Source organism: Bison bison, unplaced genomic scaffold, assembly GCF_000754665.1.
Source record: "Bison bison bison isolate TAMUID 2011002044 unplaced genomic scaffold, Bison_UMD1.0 scf7180017864280, whole genome shotgun sequence".
Lineage (NCBI taxonomy): Eukaryota > Metazoa > Chordata > Mammalia > Artiodactyla > Bovidae > Bison > Bison bison.
Window position 1 is genome coordinate 5,001,812 of NW_011494852.1, and position 11,205 is coordinate 5,013,016.

Sequence of the window (11,205 nt, forward strand, 5' to 3'; positions counted from 1 at the left end):
GGAACTCCCTCGGGGTCAAAACAGACAAAAATCTCCCTTCGCAAAACTCGCTCCAGGTCACACAAGATTGTCACCTTCAGGGTCACGCCCACAGGCCACGCCCAAGGCCGTGCTCTCACAGAATTGAGTGTCTGGTTTACCAAGGGCCCGGTTCCGGTTCCGTCCTCATAATTACAGGCTCGGTGTGGACTCCCGGCTTCCCCCCTAGGCTCCCCATCAGGTACCGCTTCCCTTGTCTGCTCTTCGGGGCCGGAACTCCCAATTCACGCCCCCTCCTCTGGGCCCCTAGGACCTACCAACCTCACCCCAGCCAAGGTCGTCTGCGCCTGCGCACTCCCGCACTGGCTGGCGCTCCCAGGAGTCCACGCGGCGGCGGGTTAGCAGCGGCGAGGTCTGGGCTGCCGGCGCTTGATCTGTTTCTGCCAGGGTCCGCTTTTCCGGGTTGGACTACGTTTCTCACAGGCCCTGAGGGCACGAATGCACTTCGGCCTCTGGTTCATTTTCCCCTAGCCTTGTAGTCATAGTTTGCCTAGTGGTGAGTGGCGGTGACTCCGGTCTGGATGCAGGAGGAGCTCACTGCTGGAGTCTTGAAGTTTCCCAGGTACGGATGCGGCAGGTAGAGGCGGGAGCCTTAGTCTTTGCAAGTTACCTGCTGAGGAAGGTGATTGTGGGTGTGACTGTGTGACTGCGTCAGCGTAAGATGTGGTTATAAGTGCTATGAGAAAGAGCGAGAGCGAATGTGTGAGGGACGGGACCAGGTTGTGTGCATGCGGAGGCTCTGACTGGTCCAGGTTAAGAGCCTAAGAATGTGGGCGGGGCCTTACTAATGACCCTGGTCGGCGGCGACTGTGATGCGTTATATACTGTAACTAAGTAACCATTTGGCTCCACTATTGTAACAGGCTACAGTCTGATCACTCCCGGCCTAAGTACTTCCCAGGTGGTCCAGTTCCTAAGATTTCAGGCTTCCATTACAGGGGGCGGGGCTTGATCCCGGGTCAGAAAAGTAGTTCCCACATGCTACAAATAAACATCAAGCTACCATCACCTTTATTTAAAAAACAAAACAAAAACTGGCCTGATGTGGCTTTTTCACTTTTAGTAGGGTAGAGCTTCATTTTTGTAGTTCTAGCGTTGAGGAATCCGTGGAAAAGATCCCTGTGTGACTGTCTGTCCTGTTAAGACTCTGAGGCCCTTGTTACCCACAGAGACCCTCAGTTTTAAAGCATGGCCCCTGTTCCCTTCATCAATGTACCCTGACTCTGTTGTCTAGCTTAAGAGCTTGATACACAGGCATTCAGTACATTAAGTGTAGCCTGTTCTGGCACTAATTGTCAATTCCATGGTTTTCTTGGAATTTTTTGGAATTCTGGGTTTTCTTTCATTGCCTCTGTGTTTTCACTTTTAAGAGCCAGATTACACCGGAATGCTAGCTGCACAAAAATAGCATTCTGGGTCTTCAATATATTGAGAGGTAGAATGAAGGTTGAAACAAAAAAAAGCACATTTCTGTGTTTGTTAGGGCGATTTTAGAGCTGGAATTATCCCTAAAGCAGGGTGCTGGGAAACCATGATATTAAGGCATCAAGAGTAAAATTTCTGCTTCCAAAGATTCCTCTTGGAAGCTCTGTGGTGGCAAGCTGCATACTGCAGACATACAGTATTTTCATAGCTTTGTCAACAGGGAACTTCGGTGAACATAGAAACAGATTCTGGTCCTAGGCTACAGTTAACTGATTTTTCTTTATGATACAGGGAAGGATCAACAGTATTCCAGTCTTTCTCATTCTTCCACTGGGTATATTGAACACTGATGATGGAGGCTTGCTAGCAGTGAAGATTGTGTTCTTATTTAACCTGTGTTGGTATGAAAGGCCTGGTATGTCATGATTCCCTTTCTCCTCCAAGTTTTGCTGTATTCTAAAAGAAGAGCCATGAAAGGAAAAAAGTGTTGCAGTCACACATCTCAAAGCCAAGCTAGAGGTCATTTTTGAGCTTTTTTGTTTCATGGAATGAATTAAATGCCCTGCCAAATAGTGACTAATCCATTTACCTGGTCTCCAGGCCTTCTCTTCTTAGTTAATGATAGTTATTAATACCATGAGGATGGACCCCTTCTTTCCCAGTTCCTCATCAAATGCCCTTCCTACAGTTAATTTCTGTATAACTACTCACCAGCACCTTGCCCATGTGCTCTTTTTGCCTGAGTAGATTTATGACACAGAAAGAGTCCTCTGTTACATGGTGATTTGTTAAGGAGGAGACCAATGCTTAGGCAGAATTACACATTAGATACTTTAGATTTTATTCAAAGACATGAATGAGGTAATGGCAAGGAAGGAGAAGGTTTTATTTCAGTAACAGTCTTCAGTACAAACAATCTTCTGTTTTGGAGGCCTTTAAGAATATTATCATCCCCTGGAGAAGGAAATGGCAACCCACTCCAGTATTCTTGCCTGGAGAATCCCATGGACAGAGGAGCCTGGCGGGCCACAAAGAGTTGGACACAACTTAGTGACTAAACCACCAAGAATATTATTGGGGATATGTACAGAGACATCTTTTTGAAGGGCAGACATTTTTTCCCAAAGGTTTAGGAGATTTATGTGGTACCAACCAGTTCTTGTATAAGATTTGCTATCATTTTTTTCTTTTTTGAGTCACATAATTGTGTAAACTGAGAGTCAGTACTATATAATGGTCTGAGTCTTGAACAGAGGTCAGCAAACCATGACCCTGTAAGCCAAATCCAGCTTGTAGCCTATTTTTTTTTTTTTTGGTATGGACTGTGAACTAAGATTGGTTTTTAACATTTTTCTGTCACTGAAAGCATATCAAAAGGAGGACGATATTTCATGACATGAAAATTACATAAAATTCAGATTTCAGTGTTCATAAATAAAGTTTAGAATTTTGTGAAGACATTTTGTGGAAATTTGTTTCCTCTCTTGTTATATTAGCATCTACATAATATCCTTGATTTTGTCTTTTGGCTCACAAAGTCTAACATATTTACTATCTGGTTCTGAGAGGGTAACAGGCAGGAAGACCAGGGGTCTCCAAACGGAGAAAATAGGCTGCAAGTGTCAGACATTTTTTATCCTTCTCTTAAGCAGCAGGAGGAAACAAACTAGTGATATATATATATTTTCCTTTCTCTATACAAATTTAAAAAGAGGTTTCTCTTAAAATACTGTGTTGCCATAATGACACCTGGTTCCACCTGAAGTGAACTTTTCTCAAATCTTGAGTTAACCAATGCACTTTTCTTATGGAAATATTTGTCTTAAGCTATGTTAATATACTATGCATTTACCCCCAGACTCTGTCTTCAAGTCAGTTCTGCCCAATTGACAAAACATTGTTCCCCTAATCTGTGTAAATAAAACTATTTGTATGGTAATCTGCCTTTCCACAAGATTCAAGTCAAACGTTTTATGGCCATTCTCTGAGTTTTAAGACATTTCTTTCTTTCATTAAGAGACCACTAGTAACTATATAACATCCAGCTAAAGACTAGCAGAGGGGTATTCTTTCTGCCCCCTTCTGATGCCTATGTCAGAAGCTTTCTCTATCTCCTTTATACTTTAATAAAGCTTTATTACACAAAAGCTCTGAGCGATCAAGTCTCATCTCTGGCCCTGGATTGTTCTTCTCCTCTGGAGGCCAAGAATCCCGGTGTCTTTTCGTGGTTCAGCAACAACCTTTCAGTTCTTTACAGAAAAATTTACTAACCTTTAATTGCTGAGTCCACATGGTGCTAGTGGTAAGGAACCTGCCTGCCAATGCAGGAGACGTAAGAAGTGTGGGTTTGATCCCTGGATTCAGGAAAATCCCCTGGAGGAGAGCATGGCAACCCACTCCAGTATTTATACCTGGAGAATCTGATAGAGGAGCCTGGCAAGCTACAGTGTATAGGGTCGCAAAGTCAGTACACAACTGAGCGACTTAGCAGGCACATATGCCACATCCTTGTACGCCTTGTGTCCTCAGAATCTTTCTGATCATTTAGGGCTTTCCTGGTAGCTCAGCTGGTAAAGAATCTGCCTGCAATGCAGGAGACCTCAGTTTGATTCCTGGGTCGGGAAGATCTGCTGGAGAAGGGATAGCCTACCTGTTGCAGGAAGGAGGACCCCTTCCAGGGCCCGAAACTGGGCTCTTGTCTAACACTCGGAAATGAATTGTCCTAGGAGACACATGTGCTGACAAAGCAAGAGATTTTATTGGGAAAGGGCACCGGGGTGGAGAGCAGGAGGGTAAGGGAACCCCTGCGGTGATGGGATTAGTTTCTGGGTTGTCTTAAGCCAATCAGTCTGACTCAGAGTCCTTCCTGCTGGTGTAGGCCTTGTTCAGCCAAGATGGATACCAGTGAGAAGGATTCTGCGAGGTGGTTGGACATGTGGTGTCTCCTTCTGACCTTTCCTGAACTCTTCCGGTTGGTGGTGGCTTATTAGTTCCATGTTCCTTACCAGGACCTCCTGTCATAAAACAACTCCTGCAAATGGTTACTATGATGCCTGGCCAGGGTGGGTGGTTTCTATCAGTGTGCTTCCCCTAACAACTCCCCCCTGAGAGACTTCATACTCAAGATACTTTTTGGGAATTGGGGCACAGGTCTCTTTCTTTTGTAACTTCTTTCTGTTGTGCATGGGTGTAGGCCTGCCTAACAGAGCAAAAGTCTCTCTCTACCAGATCAAAGTCAAGGTATTTTTTGTCTGAAACAAGCATTCATCCTTGTAATAACAGCAATTTAGTTTGAAACTTTGGGCTCTTCTCAGAGACGAAATAGACAGGGGCCAAACAGGAGACCTAACAGGATGGTCATCACTCATCCCCAGAAACAGGAGGCAACATTTGGGGTGAGCGCTGCAGGGTTTGTGACTTTTTTTTTGTTTGGTGATGAGGCAACAGAGCTGTGTTTCAGGAATCTTGTGTTTAGTCTGAAGTTATCATCCTCCACCTGGGTGGGGGCTCCAGTTTCACAGAACTCAAAGACATTGTTATGCATATTTCTTTGAGTAGGAACCAGGAGCCTGTCTGGAGGCTGAACCACCATTTGATTGTTTCCCATCTGTTTCTGTATCCCCTCCCTTCCCTGATTAGCAATTGTTTGAATCTACCCTTTGGAACTCAGGGAAGGTCAAGGAGGCTGAATGAAGCCTATATCTTACAGATAAGAAATGGAGAACACAGAACAGATCTGTACTCTAGAGCCTCACAGAGTTTTGTTCAGTTTTAATTTAGTGAACTAGGCAACTATGACTGTGATAACTTCCTGTCAAAATGAGGCATAGGACTGTATCAGCTTGGCGAATACACACAATTGGAAGTATTTCTCAGTTCCAAGTTCTAGATCTGAGTCTTGTATGATTAAGATCTCAATTTCTTGGTCTGCCATTTTGGTGTAACAGACCCAATTAGAAGTGGTTGGAGGAGTGATAAATGTAATTTTAATAGACTAAATCTAATTTCTTTTTAGAAGAAAAGGCCTGAAACCCAGTCTGGACCTGGCACTTGGGGAAACTTGTAGCCAGGTAGTCAGTTGTCTAGTTTTATAAAAAGTAAGGTTGCAGTTACTAGCTTCTAGAAGACATTGTTTTGAGAATGGTGGCATCCAAGCCTGACATGACTCAGAAACCTCAAGTGTTTAGGAAAACAAGGTCTAATCTGAAAGTATACCCATAATTTGGTCTTGGAGTATGCAATGAAGCAGGGCAAAGGCTAATAGAGTTTTGCCAAGAGAACGCACTGGTCATAGCAAACACCCACTTCCAACAACACAAGAGAAGACTCTACACATGGACATCACCAGATGGTCAACACGGAAATCAGACTGATTAATTCTTTACAGCCAAAGATGGAGAAGCTCTATACAGTCAGCAAATACAAGACGGGGAGCTGACTGTGGCTCAGATCATGAACTCCTTATTGCCAAATTCAGACTTAAATTGAAGAAAGGAGGGAAAACCACTAGACCATTCAGGTATGACCTAAATCAAATCCCTTATGATTATACAGTGGAAGTGAGAAATAGATTTAAGGGACTAAATCTGATAGAGAGTGCCTGATGAACTATGGACAGAGGTTCGTGACATTGTACAGGAGACAGGGATCAAGACCAACCCCATGAAAAAGAAATGCAAAAAAGCAAAATGGCTGTCTGAAGAGGTCTTGCAATTAGCTGTGAAAAGAAGAGAAGCGAAAAGCAAAGGAGAAAAGGAAAGATATAAGCATCTGAATGCACAATTCCAAAGAATAGCAAGGATAGATAAGAAAGCCTTCCTCAGCGATCAATGCAAAGAAATAGAGGAGAACAACAGAATGGGAAAGACTAGAGATCTCTTCAAGAAAATTAGAGATACCAAGGGAACATTTCATGGAAAGATGGGCTCAATAAAGGACAGAAACAGTATGGACCTAACAGGAGCAGAAGATATTAAGAAGAGGTGGCAAGACTACACAGAAGAACTGTACAAAAAAGATCTTGACCCAGATAATCACAATGGTGTGATCACTCACCTAGAGCCAGACATCCTGGAATGTGAAGTCAAGTGGACCTTAGAAAGCATCACTCCGAACAAAGATAGTGGAGGTGATAGAATTCCAGTTGAGCTACTTTAAATCCTGAAAGATGATGCTGTGAAAGTGCTGCACTCAATATGCCAGCAGATTTGGAAAACTCAGCAGGGGCCACAGGACTGGAAAAGGTCAGTTCTCATTCCAATCCCAAAGAAAGGCAATGCCAAAGAATGCTCAAACTACCGCACAATTGCACTCATCTCACACGCTAGTAAAGTAATGCTCAAAATTCTCCAAGCCAGGCTTCAGCAACATGTGAACCATGAACTTCCAGATGTTCAAGCTGGTTTTAGAAAAGGCAGAGGAACCAGAGATCAAATTGCCAACATCCGCTGGATCATGGAAAAAGCAAGAGAGTTCCAGAAAAACATCTATTTCTGCTTTCTTGACTATTCCAAAGTCTTTGACTATGTGGATCACAATAAACTGTGGAAAATTCTGAAAGAGATGGGAATACCAGACCACCTGACCTGCCTCTTGAGAAACCTGTATGCAGGTCAGGAAGCAACAGTTAGAACTGGACACAGAACAGACTGGTTCCAAATAGGAAAAGGAGTACATCAAGGCTGTATATTGTCACCGGCTTATTTAACTTATGTTCAGAGTACATCATGAGAAACGCTGGGCTGGAAGAAGCACAAGCTTGAATCAAGATTGCCGGGAGAAATATCAATAACCTCAGATATGCAGATGATACCAACCTTATGGCAGAAAGTAAAGAACTAAAGAGACTCTTAATGAAAGTGAAAGAGGAGAGTGAAAAAGTTGGCTTAAAGCTCAACATTCAGAAAACTGAGATCATGGCATCTGGTCCCATCACTTCATGGCAAATAGATGGGGAAACAGTGGAAACAGTGTCAGACTTTATTTTGGGGGGCTCCAAAATCACTGTACATGGTGATTGCAGCCATGAAATTAAAAGACGCTTACTCCTTGGAAGGAAAGTTATGACCAATCTATATAGCATATTCACAAGCAGAGACATTACTTTGCCAACAAAGGTCGATCTACTCAAGGCTATGGTTTTTCCAGTGGTCATGTATGGATGTGAGAGTTGGGCTGCGAAGAAAGCTGAGCACCGAAGAATTGATGCTTTTGCACTGCGGTGTTGGAGAAGATTCTTGAGAGTCCCTTGGACTGCAAAGAGATCCAACCAATCCATTCTAAAGGAGATCAGTCCTGGGTGTTCTTTGGAAGGAATGATGCCAAAGCTGAAGCTCCAGTACTTTGGCCACCTCATACAAAGAGTTGAGTCATTGGAAAAGACTCTGATGCTGGGAGGGATTGGGGGCAGGAGGAGAAGGGGACGACAGAGGATGAGATGGCTAGATGGCATCACTGACTCGATGGACGTGAACTCTGGGAGTTGGTGATGGACAGGGAGGCCTGGTTTGCTGCAATTCATTGGATCACAAAGAGTTGGACATGACTGAGCGACTGAACTGAACTAAACTGATATGTCTGATGGTGGAATTGATGCAGGTTGTAAAATATTCAATTTTTAAGGAACTTATAAGTCAATAATTACCCACAATCCCACCATCTAGAAATAATCATTGTTAATAACATACATTCTTCCAAAAATTTTCTCTCTAGGTATGTGGGGCTTTTAAAATTTTTTTGGAGACATAATATATAACGTTATATTAGTTTCAGGTGAACAACATGATTCAATATTTGTATATATTTCAAAATGGCCACAATAAGTCTGTTTCAACATTCATCACTATACAAAGTTACAAGTTGTTTTTTCATTGTAATAAGAACATTTTAGATTCAGCAACTTTTTTATTCTCTTAGCAACTTTCAAATATACAATACAGTATTATTAAATATGGTCATCATGGTGAACATTCATCCCCATGATTTATTTAGAATTAAAATTTACTTTTTGACTACCTTTACCCATTTTGCCCACCCTCTCACCCCCCATCTCTAGCAGCCATCAATTTCTCTTCAGTGTCTAGGAGTTTGTCTTTTGTTTTTTTAGAGTTCATATATTAGTAAGATCATACAGTATTTGTCTTGCTCTTAACTTATAGTGTCTTCAGGGTTCATCCATGTTTTCACAAATGGCAAGATTTTATTTTTTATGGCTGAATAACATTCCATTTGTGTGTTGGGGTGTGTGTGTGTGATATTTTCTTTACACATCCATCCATCCATGGACAGTTACATTATTTTCATTACTTGCTATTATAAATAAATAATGTTGCATGAACTTGAGGGTACATAAATCTTTTTCAGTGTTTTAACTTCCTTAAGAAAAATACTCAGAAGTGCAATTGCAGAATCATATGGTATTTGTTTTTAATTTTTTAAAGGACCCTCCATTCTGTTTTCCACAGTGGTCTTACCAATTAACATTCCCATGAACAGTGAACAAGAATTCCCTTTCTCTGTGTCCTCACCAGCATTTGTTACCTCTTGTCTTTTTGATAATCACCATTCTGAAGGTTGAGATGAGGTTTCATTGAGGTTTTGATTTCCATTTCCCTGATTAATGATGTTGAGCACCTTTTCATGTACATGTTCGGGATCCTGTTCCTTGGAAAAATTCTATTCATACCCTTTGCCCATTTTTTAAATTGAAGGTTTTTTCCTATTGAGTTGTATGAGTTCTTTATGTGTTTTGGATATGAACCCCTTATCAGTAATTTGATTTGCAAATATTTTCTACTAGTAGGTTGCCTTTTCATTTTGTTGATGGTTTTCTTTGGTGCACAAAGTTTTTTAGTTTGATGTGGTCCCACTTGTTTATTTTTGCTTTTGTTACTTTTTTCATGCTATCTCCAAAAAGAATCACAGCCAAGACTGATGTCAGGTTGTTTACCCACGATATTACCTTCTGGGAGTTTTATGGTTTCAGGTTTTATGTTCAAGTCTTTAATCCATTTTGACTTTATATTTATGTATGGTGCAAAATAGTGACCTAGCTTCATGGTTTTCCATATGACTGTCCCTTTTCCCAATAACATCTGTTGAAGAGCCTGTCCTTACTACATTGTGTATTGGCTCTTGTGTCATAAATTGACCATAAGTATAATACTTGGGTTTATTTTCTGAGCCCTTTATTCTATTCCATTGGTCTGTGTGTATGGCTTTTTTTTTTTTTTTAAATAACATACTGTATTGATTACTATAGCTTTGGAATGTAATTTGAAATCCAGCTCTTTTTTTAATTCTTCCAATCAATGAGCAGAGGATAGCTTAATTTTTCTGAGTGCTCATTATAAGTCTATAGAAATGCAACTGATATTTGGTGTATGGATTTTGTATCCTGCAACTTTACTAAATTTATTACTTCTAAGTTTTTTGATGGAATCTTCAGGGTCTTCCTGTATATACTATCATTTCATCTGCAAATAATGACAGTTTTACTTCTTTTCTCATTTGCATACCTTTTATTTCTTTCTTCCTTTTTTAGAAAATGTAATTGCTGTAGCTAAGACTTCTAATTCTGTGTTGAATAAAAGTGGCAAGAATGGGCATCTTTGTCTTGTTCCTGATCTTGGAGGAAAAGCTTTCAACTTTTCACCATTAGGTATGATATTTGCTATGAACTTGTTATTATGCTGAAGTATGTTCCTTCTATATCCACTTTGCAGAGTTTTTATCATAAATTGATGTTTAATTTTTGTCAAATACTTTTTATGCATCTATTCAGGTGATTATGTGGGTTTTATCCCTCATTTTGTTAATATGTTGTATCATATTGTTTGGGGGATGGTGAGCCATTCTTGCATCCATGGAATAAATCCCACTTGATCATGGTGTATGATCATTTTAATGTATTCTTGAGTTCAGTTGGCTAACATTTGTTGAGAAATTTTAAACCTGCCACATAAATCCGTTATGTGAAGGAGAAGAAATATGTATGTGTACTGTCTTTTAAATTACATAATTACCTTTACTAGTGCTCTTTGTTTTTTTCGCATGGAATATGTATTACTACCTGGGACTTACTTTTAACCTGAAGAACTCCCTTGAGTATTTCTTTAAGACAGGACTGCTAACATTTAACTAATTCCCTCAGTTTTTCTTTATCTGGTAATATCTTTATTTCATCTTCACATTTGAAAAATAGCTCTTGATTGAAAGTTTTTTTGAGCACTTTGTATATATTATCCCATTGCCTTATGGTCTCCATTGTTTCTGTGCAGTGTCATGAAGTAAACTTATTAAGGATTCACTTTTAAGTGACAACTAATTTTCCTTTCTGCTTTCCAGATTCTCTCATATTTCACGATTTTTACCATGATTTGTCTGTCTGTAGATCTCTATGAATTTATTCTATTTGGTGTTCATCAAGCTTTCTGGATATATAGAGTAATATTTTTCAATTAATTTAGGAACTTTCATCCATTATTTACTTGAATATGTTAAAATACTCCTTTACGCTTTTCTGTTACATCTATTACAAGTGTGTGCTTAATGGTTTCCAACATTTCTCTGAAGCTCTTTTCATTTTTCTTGTTTTTGTGTTGTTGTTCTTCAGGTTGCATGTCTATCAAGATACCTTTAAGTTTGCTAATACTTTTTTTCTGTCTACTTCATATCTACTGTTGAGACATTCTAATGAAATTTACATTTTGGTTATACTTTTCAACTTCAGTATTCAGAATT

General features: G+C 40.3%; 1 protein-coding gene across 12 annotated transcripts in view; it reads right to left on the bottom strand.

Annotated features, from left to right (window-relative positions):
• ZNF382 (zinc finger protein 382) overlaps window positions 1-11,205 on the bottom strand; it is a 63,624-nt gene that overhangs the window by 30,221 nt on the left and 22,198 nt on the right. For 3 of the 12 annotated variants that reach the window (XR_826049.1, XR_826051.1, XM_010849098.1), the window contains exon 1: window positions 297-363. The exons of 3 other annotated variants lie outside the window; for them this stretch is intronic. Coding sequence is in view for 1 of the 9 variants with exons in the window: in XM_010849093.1 (XP_010847395.1) it covers window positions 141-217 (77 nt within the window). In the remaining 8 variants the exon portion in view is untranslated. Of the gene's footprint in view, window positions 1-74; window positions 1,249-11,205 lie in introns of those variants that run through there. 6 more of the 12 variants (XR_826050.1, XM_010849099.1, XM_010849100.1 and 3 more) reach the window with 6 other exon arrangements.